The sequence below is a fragment of the Schistocerca piceifrons genome, chromosome 11, assembly GCF_021461385.2.
Source record: "Schistocerca piceifrons isolate TAMUIC-IGC-003096 chromosome 11, iqSchPice1.1, whole genome shotgun sequence".
Lineage (NCBI taxonomy): Eukaryota > Metazoa > Arthropoda > Insecta > Orthoptera > Acrididae > Schistocerca > Schistocerca piceifrons.
The window spans coordinates 64,439,100-64,460,232 of record NC_060148.1 but is presented as its reverse complement, the minus strand read 5'-3'; the positions used below and the strand labels follow the sequence as shown (position 1 = coordinate 64,460,232).

The window sequence follows — 21,133 nt, the reverse complement described above, 5'->3', positions numbered from 1 at the left end:
TTGATGGTTTTATGAAAATGGAGATTGTGACGTCAGTGTGATATAGAAGAATGGGACAAAATAAAAGAAAATCATAAAACAGAAAGAATTTCGTCAATTATTCCATCAACAGGAACCAACAATTTTATAAGAATTACAGCCTCAAGAATGAACCCTAGAAGCAAGAAACTGAAGCCAGCAACAACAAGAGAAAATGAAGATAAGTTAAAAGTTTTTTTTTTTTTTTTTTGTATATCTTATGCCTCTCAAAGCTATTTAAACTAAATGGAGACACTAAGAAAAATTTAATGGTGATGGTGGGAGGCTAAGATTACAACCTCTGAGGAAGAGTTTCATCAATCACCCATCAGTCATGAGAATTTAAAATGACTGACTTCACTGACGCACCACCTCACTACAGAAAAGTTTTGGTTTTATGAGAGATCCGTGAGAAGCTATACGGACTGCCTCTGGTTGCTGTAAAGCACAGTCAATCATGTCATGCAAAACTGTATGCGTGCATGATACACTGCACATGTCTGGCCCAAATCTTGGCCTGTCTCGGTACTACTCGAAATGTCTCAGCTTTTGTCAATACTCCTTGGTAGTACTCGATACAAAGCGACATTTCATTTAGTGCTGCAGTGGGGAATTTTTTGGCTGGCACAGCTTTCTTCAGTTTGGCAGACTCATGGCGTCTGCGCTTTTTATCCTTCACTATTTGTTTGTAGTACAAAGGAAATTCCAAAAGGAGAGGCTGTCCAGTAATCTGTTGCCAGAAGCCTTTAAAAAATGAATGGGAATCGCATAAGAGAATTATGAGAATTGTCAATGTCTATTATACAGTCACATAATTGGCGGGTACTGCAAATTTGCTATGGAACACAATTACAACACTGTGTAGAAAGAATTTAAAGCTTCAGCTGTCAATGAAATAGCAAAAAATTACCATGATCAACAGACAATTCATAAGGAATCACTGTTCTGTAAACAAAGAACCACTATGTGCTAAATTTGCGGGCACGTGTACACGATGAAACTGCTGGTGGGAATCGTAAAGTACCTGAAGTGTCACTGTCAGCTGCAATAGTTTTTTATTGAACTGTATTAAGTGTACGGACAATTTATATATTACTGCAAAGAAAACTGGAAGTCAAGAGGCATGGTTTGAATGATTTTTCAGTTTGAAATTTACATTTGTTGAACTTCTGAAGGAAAAAAGAAAGCTGGGACAAAAATTCAAACACCCAGAATGAATAGCAGATATGTTTTAAATGGAACTGAATGCAAACTGCCCACAGTAAGATGCTGAACGGTGAGAAACAATATATTTCTGATTTGATGTGGATACATTTAGAAAAGAAAATCACATTGTGGAAGGGGGGAATAAAAAACACTGTTCATTTCCCTTAGCACAGTGGTGTAAAAGAAAACACAAATTTCAAAGAATTCATTCAGTTGCTGAAAGACTTACGAGGATAGTTTTCTAAACTTTTGAGGACACTGCCAATCTAATATCTATTTTTGAGCTGTTTTCAAGGTCATTTCTTGTTTCAGTTGAAAGTGCTCCTGTGCACGGGTCGATAGAAAAGATCGATCTGCAATGTATTTCCTGTTTAAAAGACAATTTCTTTTAAGTTAAAACTGTCGTTTTACTCATGAAGAATTTCCATAATGACATGGCAAATGTGATACAATATTTTAATCAGCATATGTGCACGAAAGGCTTTCTTAGATTACGAAACTGAATAGGTCACAATCACACGGCAACACAAGTGACGAAAGTGTAGACAGCAAGTACCAGATAAAAATTTTATTACGCCTACATCTTACCAAAAATAGTAATACACAAAATTGTTTTGTTTGTGATCTATGTTGTTCTCCTTCATCATAACGATCCGAGCTTAATCCAGTCACAACCATTATCAGTCACAGATCGTCTCAAAAGTATTTCTTCTCTGTGAGTGCATGTCGTTTGGATGGCAATTCAGTTGTCCAAGGAATCCTAAACCTCCTGCAACAGCTAAGTGTGATATTTCTCAACGACAGAGAATATAAGTCTTGCTGGCAGGATGGAGATTTGAACCATTTTCCTCCCGAATGTGAGTCCAGTGTGCTAATCACCGCATCGTCTCACTTGTTTGGCTACTGAAGAACACATTTGAACATAATGTGGTCTGACAACCCAAAAGATTTTACCCTCAAATACACTCCTGGAAATTGAAATAAGAACACCGTGAATTCATTGTCCCAGGAAGGGGAAACTTTATTGACACATTCCTGGGGTCAGATACATCACATGATCACACTGACAGAACCACAGGCACATAGACACAGGCAACAGAGCATGCACAATGTCGGCACTAGTACAGTGTATATCCACCTTTCGCAGCAATGCAGGCTGCTATTCTCCCATGGAGACGATCGTAGAGATGCTGGATGTAGTCCTGTGGAACGGCTTGCCATGCCATTTCCACCTGGCGCCTCAGTTGGACCAGCGTTCGTGCTGGACATGCAGACCGCGTGAGACGACGCTTCATCCAGTCCCAAACATGCTCAATGGGGGACAGATCCGGAGATCTTGCTGGCCGGGGTAGTTGACTTACACCTTCTAGAGCACGTTGGGTGGCACGGGATACATGCGGACGTGCATTGTCCTGTTGGAACAGCAAGTTCCCTTGCCGGTCTAGGAATGGTAGAACGATGGGTTCGATGACGGTGTGGATGTACCGTGCACTATTCAGTGTCCCCTCGACGATCACCAGTGGTGTACGGCCAGTGTAGGAGATCGCTCCCCACACCATGATGCCGAGTGTTGGCCCTGTGTGCCTCGGTCGTATGCAGTCCTGATTGTGGCGCTCACCTGCACGGCGCCAAACACGCATACGACCATCATTGGCACCAAGGCAGAAGCGACTCTCATCGCTGAAGACGACACGTCTCCATTCGTCCCTCCATTCACGCCTGTCGCGACACCACTGGAGGCGGGCTGCTCGATGTTGGGGCGTGAGCGGAAGACGGCCTAACGGTGTGCGGGACCGTAGCCCAGCTTCATGGAGACGGTTGCGAATGGTCCTCGCCGATACCCCAGGAGCAACAGTGTCCCTAATTTGCTGGGAAGTGGCGGTGCGGTCCCCTACGGCACTGCGTAGGATCCTACGGTCTTGGCGTGCATCCGTGCGTCGCTGCGGTCCGGTCCCAGGTCGACGGGCACGTGCACCTTCCGCCGACCACTGGCGACAACATCGATGTACTGTGGAGACCTCACGCCCCACGTGTTGAGCAATTCGGCGGTACGTCCACCCGGCCTCCCGCATGCCCACTATACGCCCTCGCTCAAAGTCCGTCAACTGCACATACGGTTCACGTCCACGCTGTCGCGGCATGCTACCAGTGTTAAAGACTGCGATGGAGCTCCATATGCCACGGCAAACTGGCTGACACTGACGGCGGCGGTGCACAAATGCTGCGCAGCTAGCGCCATTCGACGGCCAACACCGCGGTTCCTGGTGTGTCCGCTGTGCCGTGCGTGTGATCATTGCTTGTACAGCCCTCTCGCAGTGTCCGGAGCAAGTATGGTGGGTCTGACACACCGGTGTCAATGTGTTCTTTTTTCCATTTCCAGGAGGGTATTTCCAGTTTGTGTAACATTATGGGAAATAGAAGCAATCAGTAAACTCCATCCCATCTTAAAGAATCAAACTCCAGCGTATAAAATGTCATATCTCCCAAACTGTGCTGTACATATAATTTTCCAGGTACATCCAGTGGTATATATGAATACTGTCTGCATGACTGATGGTGATGATTATGGTGCCATCAGTCCCTCCTCATCGTGAGAGAAAGATGTCAATTAAGGTAAAAAGCGAAAGCAATGAGGACTAGGATGCTCAAACTATATAAGGAAGTCAAAGATTTTAAAAGGGCGTGACAGTAGTTGTACAACAACAGGTAAAGGATAAGAGATAAACAGGGCAGCACCTTGCACAAGGGGGGCTAAAAGCACAAGAAGGTGAGAGGGGAAGAAATGAATCTGCGGTTGCTCGGTGGGTACCTGCCACACGGGGAGGTTCTCGGCAGCAAAACCGCCCCTAACACTGGAAGTGGACGAGTATTACAGATTACAGTAAAATCAGCTCTCCCTCAGGAAATGTAAGACTTTGGTAGTGGCTGTCACGAAATCCGCAAGCAACTGAGGTAGTGAAGCAGGCAAGCCGAGAATGTGCCGCAGACCGGCCAGGAGGGAGCACTCGACAAGAACAGCTCCAGTGAGGAGGATCCTCCCAATGCAGGAGCAGCTCGTGGGCGAGTCTTTGTGGCCAATGCACAGCCGACGTAACACAATGGCATCTTTCTGGGAGGCCCGGAAAGATGTACGCCACACCCCAATGGGCCCTTTAATTGGTCTCAACTTGTTTTGAGTCGTAGCAGTCTGCCGTTCCAATTCCCACAACTTCAAAATATTGCAACAATAGTACTAATCTTAAGTTTGGGCATAGTATCCCAATTAAGTTGATCTCGTGTACCGTATTTACTCGAATCTAAGCCGCACTTTTTTTTTCAGTTTTTGTAATCCAAAAAACCGCCTGCGGCTTAGAATCGACTGCAAAGTAAGCGGAAGTTCTGAAAAATGTTGGTGGGTGCCGCCACAACTAACTTCTGCCGTCGAATATATGTAGCGCTACATAGGCATGCTTTGTAGGCACAAAAATAAATACTGGCACCAAAACCGCTGCATCAGTAAACAAAATTAAAACAAAAAGGTGGAAGACGAGCTTTTTTCTCCACCCCGAGTTTCGACCACTGCATTTTCGTACATTATCCAATGAAGTAAATACAAATTCCGTATTGTTCATCTTCGAATGTAGCAGCAGCATTGCAATGTACTACGAAAATCCGACTGGCAAGACTGTTTGGGATGTTTGTCAATATGGCCAACTCCTGAATTTTTTCCTACCTGTGACAAGAGATCGTTGCTAATAAGAACTTTTATGAATTGTGAATCGCATGCAGTATTCTTTTCACCATAAGAATAATACCGTACGAATATAAACATTTCGCCATGTATTCTTTCGTGTTTGCTACCACCTCATTTAAATCCTGCCTGCCTAATAAACTACGAAACTAGAGTGAGACAACGCAGCAAACGCGGAAGAATATACATATCATGCCATCTTTATATTCGTATTATTCTTATGCCTAATAGTGATACAGTCAGAAATGAAGCATGGCAATTGACTACATTTTTAAATCTAAGATGACTAATTTCTGTGCAGAATGTAACATACTAAAGAGGCACCTGCAAAGATTTTCAACGGAGAAAAATTTTCGCTAAACTGTCGTTCAGAACATCTATCATACGCAGTCTATTATTTGGTTCTTGTTAGTCATTAGCAAAGAAAGCAGCAGTGTAAGTAACAACAAATACCAGTCTCTTGCCATTGATTCGCTAATGAGACGATTCCTCTTTTTTTTTTTTTAAATTATAAGCAACGGTAGCACACACAAAAGGAAGCCACACCGCGAGCGGCGACAGGCTGTAAACACGCACTATCAGAATGCAACAAACAATGCATGACACAGTACAGTAATGCATTTTCAGCTTAGAGTGACGTAAACACCTATAACAAAGAAAACGGCACTTATCGGATCAAAGAAAAATAAGCAATCAATTCAAACCAGACAAAGCACGTGAAAAAGGAATCGTACCCGTATAAATAAGGACGGAGCGCCTGACGCATAGCAATGGCTACCTGGCAAAGCGTAACTGCTAAGCTTACGACTCGAACCAAACTACTGTAGCTGTATCGTCATTCATTCGATCTAAATTGTGTCTCATATTACAATGGACCAACTTTGTTTCGATTTGGAGATGTGGCTTAAAACTTTTGTCTCCCCTTGAATTTCGAGTCTCAAATTTCAGGTGCGGCTTAGATTTGGGAAAATTTTTTTTCCTCGATTTCGAGTCTCATGTTTCAGGTGCGGCTTAGATTTGAGTGCGGCTTAGATTCGAGTAAATACGGTAGTTGCGCCTTTAGCTAGACTGTCGGTGAGTTCATTTCCTGAAATGCCTATGTGGCTCGGTGTCCAGCTGAAGCTCACGACTTTTCCATACCTGTAGAGGTCAGCCAGTGGGTCCTGGGTGTTTGCAATCAAAAGATTTTACAGATAGCATAGGGTTATGCCTTTTAAAGCAACTCACAGAATCATTGTAGATCAGGAAGTTTGTCGTGGGCTGGGATTGGCCGTACCGCAAAGCCTGAGGAATCGCAACTGACGCTGCAGTGTATACACTGCACGCATTAGGCAGAGAGTGCTTCTGATGTTCCCAGGAAAATGCAAAAGCGCACCCGACCCTGTCGATTTTCGATCCATCTGTGTAGATGCGTACCAAATTAGAATAATCGTAGAGGATTGAAAAAAGCAGGTGTCTGAGAAGAGTAGGATCAGTATCCTTCTTAGGGCTACAAAAGAGGTGCATCCGTATCGTGGGACACGGTACAGACCACGGGGGATGTCTACAGGGAGCTCTAAAAACACAGACTGAGAGAGGCTGTTGGAGGTTTTTCAGTAGAATATCGAGTCGGATACCAGCTGGTCTTCCCAGTTTTGGGCGATGTGCAAACAGTTTGAACTGCTGGTTGTGGAACAGAGTTGAGTGACACAAGTGAGTAGGCATCTAACTGACTGTGACTACGTAAATTAACAGAAGCTGGTGCCATCTAACCCACAGTGGTGGCACACCGGCTTCCACCAGGAAGCTATCAACAGGGCTCGCACGGAAGGCGATGACATCGGGGGCGATGACAACTACACACCAGTGTGGTGAATAGGGTCCTGCAGGCTCAGTTGGTCGGTGGTACCAACCCGTAGGCACTATAGTCCAAGTGTGATAGAATCAGCATTTTGTAAAATCTCAGAAGAACTATGCGGTCCGCACGGCACGAAGAGTGACAAAGAAAATGGAGAGCGTCCAGCTTCTTCACGTAAGCTGCCTCGAGCTGGTGGACAAGTGGCAGGCAGCTTGTGGTCAAATAAAATACTTAAGAATTGGAAGGTGTCAACAACTTCAAGTAACTGGTCACCACGATAAATTCCTGGGTGTGGGTGCACAGTACAGAGTCAACAATACTTGTGATTTTGCAAGGGAAAATTGATAGCCTCGGTTCGGGGCCCAGTCGTGGACTCTCCACAGAGCCCCCTGAAGCTGGCACTCGGCACTGCGCAGTGATGCAGGGGCAAAGAGCATCCACGTACAGTGACGCACAGACTTTGGGGCCCACTGCATTTACAATGACACTGGTGGCGGTAGCAAAACAACGTTACACTCTGAACTGATTCCTGAGGGACTCCAGTTTCCTGTACCTGTGCCAGATTACTATGCAGCTCTTCATCAGTTTAAAGTGTTCGGTCCCAATGGAAGATAACACCTTGAATTCTACTGAGCTTGTTATCAGGAGAAATGGTGACTGGTATGTCAGCTTACTTGACAAGTCTGAAGTGCCCGTGATTGGTTGGCGTGTAACATTTTCATCAGCAAAGAGCCGCACGAAAAACACTGGCTTCATTGAAGCGAAAGAGCCGCCATCGGTGCGGGAACAAACCGAGAACTTGGCAAACTGTCCACTTCCATTTCTCCTTGTGTGGCTCTCGTCTTGAGGCACGGTCAATAACTGAAATACCGTAGTAAATTTCTACATTAAAATCACTGTTCTTGAATGATCAGTTTCATTGCAATGCCACTCACTCTGATCGGGGGCTTTCCCACTGGGCACAACACCGCCAAGGCAAAGGCCACCTGGCACAGTAACCATTGCCCAGAGTCCCAGTACCCCGAAATGCCAGGTACTTACTCCTTGGCTGACACGGGGAGGTCATAGCTCAGGTATCGGCAGTATGATTCCTGCATTGTCAGGGTGCTACCACAGAGGGGGCACATGGCAACCCGACCATGACTGACTGGCTACCACACTGGATTTTGGGTGCAGAGGTAGATCCACTTGACTGCTGGGCACAAAAGGTAACAGCGCACTGAGGAGAGGTAGCGCACCACAGTATCGAGTCTTTCCCCAAATGGGCCTCACTTTCGTAAAATTTGGAAAGTGGAGGTCAAACGTAAAATGGGGACCAGAATTTAAAAAGCCACAAAATGTTACGGAAAATGCATTAAAAATAATAATCATAATAAATAAATAAAAAGAAAAAACATTTGAATGTCGGAAAACAGTCACAAGACCAAGGTAAAAAACCTGACCCAATAAGAAGATAGGCCTATTTGTCACCTCTTATGACATGCAAGGAAGGGCCGCAGGGCAATCCTCGCCCCCGACACCGTAGGGGGTAAATACTGTCTGCAAAATGTGTTGTGAATACAGTAGCAAAGGAGTACTAAATTAAACTTTTATGCTTGATGCTGCAGTTCAACTACACAAACAGAAAAAGTGTTGTGAGAGGTGAACCGTTTTCCTTTCATTGTCTTGTAGACATTGTCAGCGAGAAAAATGTTCGAGGTGGTTTGAAATTATCTGTAAATTTTGTTGAAGTCACGAAGTGCTTGAATTCTCAAACACTGGATGAATGGAGTCCGTGTATTTGTGCACCTTTAGTTATGTTGCCTCGTGACAAACACACAGGTCCTAACTGTAATACTTGTCTCATTGTCTTAAAGTTTTATAAGATTATACCTCTTAATGAGCACCTAGTGACAGTATTTTGAATTTTTAAACACAGTTAACAAATCTGCGAACTACTGAAAATCAAATTTTCACTGCCCCTAGAAGCTGGCAGATTGACAACCTGCAACTACAAGCACGCACCATCACCTGCGAGCCAGTTTTGGTGTTTAGTAATACAGATTTCAGTCACGGTATGTGAAGCACTCATTTTTTCCTTACTTACTTTCTCAAAATCAAAAACCACTTCGCATGCCACAAAACACTTCTCAGCATGAGAATGTGCCACAGCACAAGAGTGAACTGTGTCACATATTATGTTCTCATTATTTCTTGCGATGTAAACAATGAATTTCCTGCTTAATTTCTGATCTTGCTCACCATTCCACAACAGCATACTCTTTGCAAAGATTCCACAAAAACCACCGACTTTCGTACTTCCATCTTCACACAGTCCTTCAAATACAGGGTTATAGAAAAAATGGTGCAAAGGCAACACCGATTTATCCTTTATGAAATGGCATATGTGACACATAATGGTATACTCCCAACAGATGACTTTCATATACAGTAAATACACGGGAACAAGTGGCTAGTATTCTGCCAATCCCTGGGGCACACAAAAGACAAGCATCCCAGGTTCAAGCTCCAGTCTGATATGCAACTTTTATCTCATAATAAAAATTTTCTCCCAAATACAATTGATTTCTGAAAGTAACATAGCTGCATGTTTTGTGCCTACAGGTGCTGTTTACATTCTTACCACCAGAAGCAACACTGGCAGCCACTCACAAAAAGTAGATCTTCCAACACAAGCTATTATTTGTTCAAAGTTATCTGCAGAGTCAGATGTCCCCATAATAGCGTGCGTGAAGAGACACTGACGACTGCAGTTTAGCAAGTATCTCTGAGTAGGCAACGAGTCACTCCGAATCACAGCCACCAGACACCTGGAAAGAGGTGGACGATACTCGAGCCGAGCAATGGCACTCAAAAGTAGGTCAAAAGTGTGGGTCCAGCACATGTAAAATGTCTCTGAACTGATACTGTGCCACATCTTCTGAAACCGTACATCCCACGAGAAAAAGTGGCAACAAGGGAAGACCGAACTGTCGCCTACTCTGAGGTGCGGATCCCTTTGTGACGGCAGAATTCCTACCGTTTCAGTGCTCGGCAGTTTTGTGTCATCTCTGCGGAGCACAAGGGTCCAAAAAACAGACAGCCACCATACCTGGCTGCACGACACGAGACAGGTTGCTCGAAACTGACTGCACTTTGCACAACGAGGAAGGATGCAAACCACAAGGACTTTTGTTAGTGCAATGGAGTGCACATTGTTTCGAAATTTCTCCATTTTGTGAATTATACGTTGCCGTAAGTTTGCTCTGGAGTGTACTGACAGACAAGTGGCTTTATGTGAAATGCAGTTTCGATTTTAGTCCACTTCTAATGCTGTAGAAGACTCTGTGAATTGCTGGGTTCTTCAGTGACTGGCTGTTATGAAGTACTCTGAGTCTGACACGTGCTCGTGCATGGAGTAATTACTTCACAATTTCTCATATCTCCTGTTGACGACAGGTTCATCCGAGAAAGAGTTTCAGTGTCAATAAATAAAATGGCACCAACTGAGAAAGTCTGCACAGATCTCGTGCAGTGAATATCGTGTGCAGCAAAGAGTAAATAAGGTCTACCGATTCGGCACCCTGTTTCTATAACCCTGTAAATGCCAGAACGGCACAAAAGTGAAACACAGAGTGGAGCAGAGAGCAGGCACTTTATTCGGGGACAGCGTGGACGGGGTGGGCGTAGGCGGCCCTCACGCCAACAGCCGCAGCAGCCTGGCAAGCGACGTGCCCGGCCGCCGCCTCCTTACCGTCCCGTCTGCCACCGTCGTCTCCGGCGCCGTCACCTCTGCCGCGGTTGCAGCTGCCGCCGCCTCCGCCTCCAGCTCCTGCGTATACGGCCGCACGCGCAGGTAGCGCGCGTACGGGCTGACGAAGCGCACCTGCTTTACGCGCGCCGGCAGTTCCTCCTCCGCTTCCTACCGCAAGGACAGAAGACGATCGGCCGCAGTCAGTCCGGCACTCGGCAAATCGGCAGACAGATTATATTAATTACAGTGTGCACACAGACATTTTAAAAAATTATTTCTCTCATGCTCCGCAGAATGAGAAATAGTACTGTGTGGTGCACTCTCTGCCATGCAGTTCACAGTGGTTCACAGGGTGTAGGTTTAGTTGAAGAAGAGGCACAACTGTGAGATGTGGCCACTGTGGGAGCTTTATCAAAGCACCTATAACTGACTTTTCAGGAGCACAGACGTAGTGTTGTATTTTAGTGTGCTGACTGGTAGAAGTGTGACATCCTGGGGAGTAACTGCGAGATTATACGCTTACTCAAACTTCAAAAAATATGCAGTTAAAATAGTAATGTATTAGCATTGTATATTCACTGATTATTATATAATTTACTAAATGCCAAATTACATATTAGGAAAGAGGGAATTATTCTCAGAGAAAATTTATTTAATAAGTAATACACAAATGTGGATGAATGTTACAGTGCAATGTAAATAGAAGTCTCTCTAAAATGAATGTACTACAAAACTGATGAAAAAACTACACATCTGTATCCAAAGAAAATGAAAATCATTACTACAATATTATTGTTGTTTCTGAATAGAAATACTCAATGACTGTAAGAAAACTTCCAAAAATTACTCCTATGTGATAGTGCTAATTGTGACTGATTTTTAAAACAAAATGATTAGAAATTTGTAAAACAATAGGCAGTGTAGACAGCTAGGTCCCAGTGTGTCAGTTTCTGTCTGCCACTCACTCTGTTATCGCGACTCAGAGGTATGTGGAGGAGGAGATAAGAGTTTAACATCCTGTTCAAAATGAGGTCATTAGAGATGGAGCAAATTAGGAAGTATGGAGAAGGAAGGTGTCTGTGCCCTTTCCACAGAACCATCCCTGCATTTGCCTTAAGCGACTTAGGGAAATTACGGAAAACCTAAATCAGGATGGTCGGATGCGGGTTTGAACCCTCGTCATCCCAATTGCGAGTCCAGTGTGCTAACCACTGCAGTAACCCCCCCCCCCCCCCCCTTTTCCACTTCTTGAAGCTATGCAGAGTGCACTGATACCAAAGAAATTATTGTTTCAGAGTAAAGTTCAGTCATCTGTTGCAAATTTATTTTAATTGTGCTTCACCGGTTTTGACAAATTAATTTGTTGGAATGGTTAAGTGTCCTATATATTTGAAATTGATGAATTCATGTTTTTCCAAAAATTACAGCCATGAATAACATATGGTAACCAAAAGAATTAGTAATTAATGCCATGTTACGTAACTGCAAGCTCTGGACTTCTCATATTTATCAATAATGGTAACTATAGATGTTGAATAGGAAACTGAATTATTTATCTTCCCTTTAACTTCTGTAGAGTGCCGTGATGAGATATCAGTCTTAATTCAAAATAACGTATCGGCACTTTGATTTGGTGGGAGATTTTTATTTTTTTATTATTTTGACGGAAAGGGAAAGTCAAACAAAGTTGCTTATTTTTTTCATAGTTCCACACAACTTCTTCCTGTTTTCTCGATTGATCTGTGTTCAGTTTTTCAAGGCCTATCCACTGTGCCCAACTTATAACTAAATCGGAGGGGGGTGCGATGGGGAGGTTCCCTTGTAAGCATGCAAAAGTCCAAGCAGAAAACAGCCCTAGTCAACTATTTAGAAACAGTGTACAGTGTCCTTGTTGAGGCACGTGATGTAGTCCAATGAATGCAAACAGGATCAGGCCTACATACACCAGTCACTGTGTAAACATGTTAGAGCTGCACTCGCTCGTGTTTGGACTAGATACACCATTGCTCGGTATCCCACGTGCCTAACACCATCTAATATCAGCCAATCTGAAAATGCCCAAATCAGGCAAAATGCATCATGGGCAAATAAATAATAATTACAACCCTGCAACTGAGATTATCTGTTTCGTGGAATATTACTGGTTGCTGTACCACCTCTGCTACAATTTGGAAAAATATCAAATATTCTGCGGCACAGCTTCCGGCAGCTCACAGACGACACAAAAAAGTAAACTCACATCGGCCCACGCGTCAGCATCGTCAAACACAGTGACGGCGGGTGTGGCAGCCGAGAGAGGCTGGTCCTGCTGCGGCCCCTCGGCCTCCGCTCCCAGTAGGCAGGGCAGGTCGTCGCGGAAGTCGGGCGCGTGGCTCAGGTCGTGCGGGCAAAGCAGCGGGCCCTCCAGGTTCGCCTTGAGGAACTGCGTCTGGGCAGCGGGCCGTGCCAGTCGCTCTTCCTCCAGCACCGGCTGAGCAAACGGGCCGTGACAGAAGAAAATAGAATAGAATACAGCAACGCAGAGCAAAGCACAACAGACAGTGACTGGGTGCTGGGGGACTGCAGCTAGTACTCAAGTGATAGGGGTAGGTAGGGTAGAGGTGGTAGGTGTAGGCAGGGGTACAGGTGGTGGTGGAGGTGAGGGAGAAATGAGTGGGAGGACATAAGGGGATATGAATAAGATGAGCTGTTGAGCTGAAGTCGATCAATTTTGCTGTGGTGACAGACTGACCTGTAGTGTAGCCTGAGGTCTAAACTAGGTTGAAATATGACAATTAATAATATAGAGGACTGGGTAGGAGAAGAGCAGGGGTGAGGGCAAAGTGGGAGGGGGGGGGGTACGTGGGGGAGAGGTAAGCGGGGGTGAGTGGTAAGGGGGCGCGGGGTGAGGGGTAAGCGTGGGGTGAGGGGTAAGTGCGGGGTGAGGGGTAAGTGCGGGGTGAGGCGTAAGCGCGGGGTGAGGGGTATGTGGGGGGAGAGGTAAGCGGGGGTGAGTGGTAAGGAGGGGGGGGGGTGAGGGGGAAGCGGGGGAGTGAGGGGTAAGCAGGAGGGTGAGGGGTAAGTGTGGGGGTGAGGGATGAGTGTGGGGGTGAGGGGTAAGCAGGGGGGAGGGGGGAGGGGTAAGCAGGCGGTGAGGGGTAAGCAGGGGGGTGGCGCGAGGGGTAAGCAGGGGGGGAGGGGCAAGGGGTAAGCCAGGGGGGGTGAAGGGTAAGCGGGGTGGGGGAGGGCGATGAGGGGTAAGGGGGGGTGAGGGATACCGTATTTACTCAAATCTAAGCTGCACCTGAAAAATGAGACTCGAAATCACAGAAAAAAAAATTTTCCCGAATGTAACCTGCTCCTGAAATTTGAGTCTCGAAATTCCGGGTGAGAGAAAAGTTTTAGACCGTCCCTCCAAATCGAAACAAAGTTGGTCCATTGTAACGTGAAACACAATTGAGGTTGAATGGATGAAGATACAGCTATTGTAGTCCGGTTCGAGTCGTAAGCTTAACAGTTAAGCCCTTCACCAAGTAGCCATTGTTATGTGCCAGGCGCTCCATCCGTATTTATACTGGTACCCTTCCTTTTTCGCGTGCTTCGTCTGGTTTGAATCGATTGCTTATTTTGCTATGATCTGATAAGTGGCGTTTTCTTTGTTATAGGTGTTTACATCACTCTAAGCTGAAAATGTATTATCATACTGTGTCATGCATTGTTTGTCGCATTCTGATAATGAGTGTTTAAGACCTGTCGCCACTCGTAGCACGGCTTGCTTTTGTGCGCACTACTGCCGCTTACAATAAAAAAAGAGAGGAACTGTGTCATTAGCGAAACAATGGCAACAGACTGCTATTTGTTGTTACTTTCACTGCTGCTTTCTTTGATAATGATCAACGAGAACCAAATAATAGACTGCGTATGATTGAAGATGTTCTGAATGAGAGTTTAGCTAAAGTTTTTCTCCGTTTGAAAATCTTTGCAGACGCCTCTTTTGTACATTACATTCTGTAAAGAAATTAGAGTCATCTTAGATTTAAAAATCTAGTCAATTGCCGTGCTTCATTTCTGACTGTATCACTATTAGGCATAAGAATAATACGAATATAAACATGACATGATATGTATATTCTTCCGCGTTTGCTGTTGTCTCACACTAGTTTCGTAGCTTATTAGGCTGACAGGATTTAAATGAGATAGCAGCAAACACGAAAGAATACATGGCATAACGTTTACATTCCTCCAGCTTTTCTTTTAATTTATTTATTGATGCAGAGGTTTTGGCGGCAGTATTTTTCTTTGTACCTGCAAAGCATGTCTGTGTAGTGCTACATAATATTCGACGGCAGAAGTTAGTTGTGGCGGCACCTATCAACATTTTTCAGAACTTCCGCTTACCTTGCACTCGATTCTAAGCCACAGCCGGTTTTTTTGGATTACAAAAGCCAGAAAACAAGTACGGCTTAGATTTGAGTAAGTACGGTAAGTGGGGGTGAGGGGTAAGCGGGGGGAGGGGTAAGCGGGGCTGGAGTGGTAAGTGGGGGCGGAGTGGTAAGTGGGGGCGGAGTGGTAAGTGGGGGCGGAGTGGTAAGTGGTGGGGAGGGGAAAGTATGAGGGGAAGTGGGGGGGAAGGCGAAAGTGGGGGGAGGGGAAAGTGGGGGGTGGAGGGGAAAGTGGGGGGGGGGGGGGAAGTGGGGGGGGGAAGTGGGGGGGAGGGGAAAGTGGGGGGGAGGGTAATGTGGGGGGTGGGGGAAGTGGGGGGAGGGGGGAAGTACAACCTAAAATGAAAGACACAAAGATATTTCAGCTCAACACTCAACCACCCCTAAAATTCATGTCCCACAATTGATGCAGAATTGACGGGATGGCATCAAACTGAAAACTGGACATTTTTTATCATCATATATGGGGTCTACAAGTGCCTATTTTATTAGAAATTGAGGAAAAACTTTTTTGGTTGATGCTCGTGCACCTGCAAGGTACACACTATGAAAAAGAAGCGCCACTGGTGCAGTGACCGAGGCATCAGGTTGGGGAGCAGAGGACTCGTTTTCGATTCTCAAGTGCATTCTTCATTTTTTTCCCAGTTTCAAAATTGGTAGGGATATGATAAGTAAATCAATAAAGCATAACAACAAGGTAGGTAAATAACTTTCTAACACTATTTTGAATAGTCAAGTACCTGGACGCTTTACAACGGCTCTTTCACTCAACTCTGTTGCATGCCTTCCATTTGTTTACACCTACACGTATGGTATTTGTCATATAAATATTTGAAGCAAATACACTCACAGCACCGAGAACATGTAACAAACTCAATCTTCACAAGGTTACATTGTTCCTTCCACACATTCAGCTGAAAACGACTGTTTTTATTTCAAAATATTTCTTTTTTGGGAATTGATTTTGATGCATCCTACGTACCTGATAACATTTCCTGAAAAATCGGTGTTGAAAATTTATCAGGAATAACGCTGGAAATTGTTATTCCATACACACATGTGCAATTCACATTGGGGCTCCAGAATCAGATCAAAATTTTGAAGCCTCGAAATAAAGTTTTTATCTCATTAGTATTACCTCAACCGTGCGAGTCGCTTGACCCTTGTCATCTGTAAATATTCTGTCATACATGACAGCATTCGGTTGTCTACACCAAGGAACCAATATCATACTAACCTCATTTTGTCAGTTTACTAAATTTGGAGCAAGCGACAAATATTCCCTAGTGAGTCGGTTAAATGACTGACCTCTTCTATGCCCTGAGGAGCAAATTAAACATTAGTCTGTAATAAGCGTAAGAAAACTTTAGGTTTACAGGTGTCTTAATGGAACACAGCATCACTTATGAATACGTTATTTAACATATATTACCAACTGGGGCAAGTGTTCATTCCTCTACCTTATGCATAACAAGCGTCAAATGCTCATCTTCACAGCACTCCTCTCAGAATTGTTTTCATGCAACAAGGAACAAAACTTTCATTATCTATTCATCCAAGTTGTTTGAGAAATTTATCTGCATAGCTTATTATTCAGTTTTGATTTATTTCCATTTTTAACCCTCATATTCCATTTTTTTAGGTGAGGGGGATTGAAGAAAAGAGAAAGAGAGATGGTTGCTACACCAGGGTTGCTTTCATCGAACAGCACTTACCTTATGGGTACATAAGCAGCAAAAAGTTCTTTCCACAATTTCTAGCAAATTATGCATTTAAGAACGCCTTGCATGATGAGAAGTGCTTAGTTTCCTGTTATCTGTTGTAACAGACAATTCATAATCGACTGCATGTCACGTCAGGACCTCAGGGGACAGTTTTCTCAAAAGCGGTGGGGGGAAGGGACGGTGTGTTTGAACCAAAATATCTTAAGTGTCTTTAATTTTAGGTTGTACACAAGTGACCTGCCAAATACGAGTCATATCGTTTGGCCATGTCTGAAGCATTCTCCTTCAAAGTGTCTGAGCTAAATGCTACCATTAACAAAAGGCAAACATAGTAATTAAACATAACACAAGCAGAAGCAATGTGATGTACAATCATAGTCACACACCACCTACCATATGATTGAGCAGTAGCCAACCATACACAAAAACAACTAGAACATGGTAACACACTAGCTTTTCTTCAGAACAAGCGAGGTTTTACACCTTTTGCTCTAAAAAATTCCTGTCAAGGTTTATTTTTCTCCAAAAGTGTGTATGAGAATAATGTACATTCAAATTTTAGTTGGAGAGAGAGTTGTTATTTAAAAGAGGAGACGAAGAAAAAATAAAACAAAAATATCCTATACTTGGTAATTCATATGTTGTAACAGATTTATGGAGTCCTACATTTTAGTGCAGGTTAGATCATCCTGTTAACTGCATTCTACCAAAACTGTTTAGCAGTATACAGAGGCTATACTGGTCTGATACAATTCTAACAGCTGCTGTGCTAGGCAAAACCCATGTACACATTATTAACACATGTAATTTTGCTAATATGGTAAGGAAAGTACACACAGAATGCAAATAGTTTAGTAGTAAAGGAGACCATTCAGAGAAAACTATCTGAAAGCTAGCAAAGTTTTAATTGCACAACAATAATGGAAATTCCGGGATGGAAAAAAATCAGGTAAGTAATAATGGGAAAGGCAACCACTCGCGCACAAGGGACTGTACCACATAAAAACATGCAACAGACAACAATATTTACACTAGCTATTGAGCTCTTGTTCTTCTCCTACTCAAAGTACACACACACACACACACACACACACACACACACACACACACAGAGAGAGAGAGAGAGAGAGAGAGAGAGAGAGAGAGAGAACACACCTGCAATAGTGGCAATCCCCTGACTACTATTGTGGGAGTGTATGTTTGGAAGTCTGGGTGGTCATGCATGTATCTTCATCAGGAAAAAGGCAAGAGCTCAAAAGCTAGTACAAATACTGTTTCTTGTCGTGTTACACAAGGCTCCCACATTTTCGACCCTCGGGCTCGATGTCAGCTTTTTCTGTTATACGTGCATATCAAAGTCGGACCGATCAGCTCAGAGTGGGACCGACGTCAGCCCAGTGCACTATGGAGGAAAGTGTAAATTCCTTGAAGGTGGCGATCTAAGCACAACTGTTTGGACCAAGTACATAATTTAAAAAGGTACCTTCAAGAACAGGCGCGGCTCGTGGTTTCTATACTGGGGAAGGCTGCGGCATTTATCGATCGGAGCCAACATAGAACTCGGGTTACGCTACAGATTAGTCTGACATAAACAACTAAGAATTCAGGGGGAGGGGGTGAGCAGATCACTCTCTGCCCATAATTTTACGTACTGTATCTTCTATAATCAGGTATTAAATATCGTTAGAAGCCAACTTCGAGTTAAAATCTTTGGTTAGTGTTTTTATACGTCATCATTACATTTTCTGACACTTTGCAGCAAATCATATGAAAAGATGTGTTTCGGAGAGATCTTTCATCCTATGGCCGTGTTCCAAGTTTTTACCTATTAAATTGCACACTGAATTCATATTACGCTTGTTTCACAGTCGCAGTATGTCGCAGATATTCACCAGCAAGTAAAACTCACTAAAATCTTGCAAAATATACTCCGAAAAAGAAACTTGCTAATATCACACGGTATCAACAAATGCAGTCAGCATCAGCAAGCAAGGAAAGTAAAGTAACGGGACAAATTTCGCACGCTTTGTCCTCTAATCCCTTATGAAACTCTCGCTACATGGCAGTACTGTAGTTACGGTAGTCTAGTGCACTCTGGCGGGATATTTGCAAACTTATTCTAAATGTGGATAAAATAGCCAATGGCAGAAACAAAACAACTATGTAAAATATTATCAAAACAATAATACTAAAAGTCGATTAATGACGCATCGAAGCGTAGTAGAGATGTGCAGAGACAGAGATTGGATAGCGAAGTTTCGGCCACTCTACATTCCTTTATTACACAGATAGTGGAACCTGAAAAATATGTGGTGGTTGGTATGACACGCTTAGGCTGCAAGCTCTGAGCCTTCGGGTCGCCCATAAAGAGCGGTACTATGTAGAAGCCACGCCCCCAAACCGCTACCACATGCAGCTTACGGACGTTCCAAGGCGCAGCCTAAACACTACTAACCGTTCGGAAAACATCTATCGATACAAACAGTTCCAAAAACGTTGACCGTCGTTATTTTAATCGGAATGGGAAACATGCAAAATTCGTCCTGATAATTTAAATTATGTAATACGTTCTTGCGAAATTTACTTTAACATATATTTTGGGGCGGCTTCGCCTCAGAGCCTTTAATTACGAGCCGCGCCTGTTCAAGAAAGTGCACTCATTTACAACCGAAGAACACTGCTTAGGGAGCAGGTGGCATTAAACAGTCAGGATGCAGACTGACTGAGCACAGGATGGCAAACAATCAGAAGGATTAACACTGACAATTTTTCCGTCTTAAGCTTACTGAAAATAAAACTGTATTCTTCACCGTATGCATTTTTGTTTGATTTACAGAGCGCACCTTCTGTGCTTATTCTGCAAATATAGATACATAATGTACAAAAATATATGGCTATGTTGTGAGAAATGCGTGCTTGAACATAAACTCAGATGCCAGCCAAGCCTGCATGTTGCACTGTCGTATTTGACCACGAACCACACCTGCACAATGTTTCCAATATGTTGCAAGTGTCAGTCATCGTGAGAACTGTGTTCTACTTAGTTGTGAGTACGTTATGTCTCACTAGGGGTAAGATAGATACTGCCTACAGGAAAATTAAAGAGACCTTTCGAGAAAAGAGAACCACTTGTATGAACATCAAGAGCTCAGGTGGAAACCCAGTTCTAAGCAAAGAAGGGAATGCAGAAAGGTGGAAGGAGTATAAAGAGGGTCTATACAAGTGTGATGTACTTGAGGACAATATTATGGAATTGGAAGAGGATGTAGATGAAGATTAAATGGGAGATACAATACTGCGTGAAGAGTTTGACAGAGCACTGAAAGACCTGAGTCGAAACAAGGCCCCGGGAGTAGACAACATTCCATTAGAACTACTGACGGCCTTGGGAGAGCCAATCCTGACAAAACTCTTACCATCTGGTGAGCAAGATGTATGAGACAGGCGAAATACCCTCAGACTTCAAGAAGAATATAATACTTCCAATTCCAAAGAAAGCAGGTGTTGACAGATGTGAAAATTACCAAATGATCAGTTTAATAAGTCACAGCTGCAAAATACTAATGCGAATTCTTTACAAACGAATGGAAAAACTGGTAGAAGCCAATCTCGGGGAAGATCAGTTTGGATTCTGTAGAAATGTTGGAACACGTGAGGCAACACTGACCTTACGCCTTACCTTAGAAGAAAGATTAAGGAAAGGCAAACCTATATTTCTAGCATTTGTGGACTTAGAGAAAGCTTTTGACAATGTTGACTGGAATACTCTCTTTCAAATTCTAAAGGTGTCAGGGGTAAAATACAGGAAGCGAAAGGCTATTTACAATTTGCACAGAAACCAGATGGCAGTTACACGAGTTGAGGGGCACGAAAGGGAAGCAGTGGTTGGGAAGGGAGTGAGACAGGGTTGTAGCCTCTCCCCGATGTTATTCAATCTGTATATTGAGCAAGCAGTAAAGGAAACAAAAGAAAAATTCGGAGTAGGTATTAAAAGCCATGGAGAAGAAATAAAAACTATGAGGTTTGCCGATGACATTGTATTCTGTCAAGAGACAGCAAAGGACTTGGAAGAGCAGCTGAACGGAATGGACAGTGTCTTGAAAGGAGGATATAAGATGAACATCAACAAAAGCAAAACGAGGATAATGGAATGTAGTCAAATTAAGTCTGGTGATGCTGAGGGAATTATATTAGGAAATGAGACACTTAATGTAGTAAAGGAGTTTTGCTATTTGGGGAGCAAAATAACTGATGATGGTCGAAGTAGGGAGGATATAAAATGTAGACTGGCAACGGCAAGGAAAGCGTTTCTGAAGAAGAGGAATTTGTTAACATCGAGTATAGATTTAAGTGTCAGGTAGTCGTTTCTGTAAGTATTTGTATGGAGTGTAGCCATGTATGGAAGTGAAACATGGACGATAAATAGTTTGGACAAGAAGAGAATAGAAACTTTCGAAATGTGGT

At 43.7% G+C, this 21,133-nt stretch overlaps 1 protein-coding gene across 1 annotated transcript in view; it reads right to left on the bottom strand.

Annotated features, from left to right (window-relative positions):
• The window catches only part of LOC124719697 (exosome component 10), a 152,367-nt gene that overhangs the window by 26,600 nt on the left and 104,634 nt on the right, over positions 1–21,133 (bottom strand). The window contains exons 12-13 of the mRNA XM_047244904.1: positions 12,764–12,994; positions 10,525–10,692 (exon numbers count right to left, since the gene is read on the bottom strand). Of these exons, the coding sequence (XP_047100860.1) occupies positions 10,525–10,692; positions 12,764–12,994 (399 nt within the window). The remainder of the gene's footprint in view (positions 1–10,524; positions 10,693–12,763; positions 12,995–21,133) is intronic.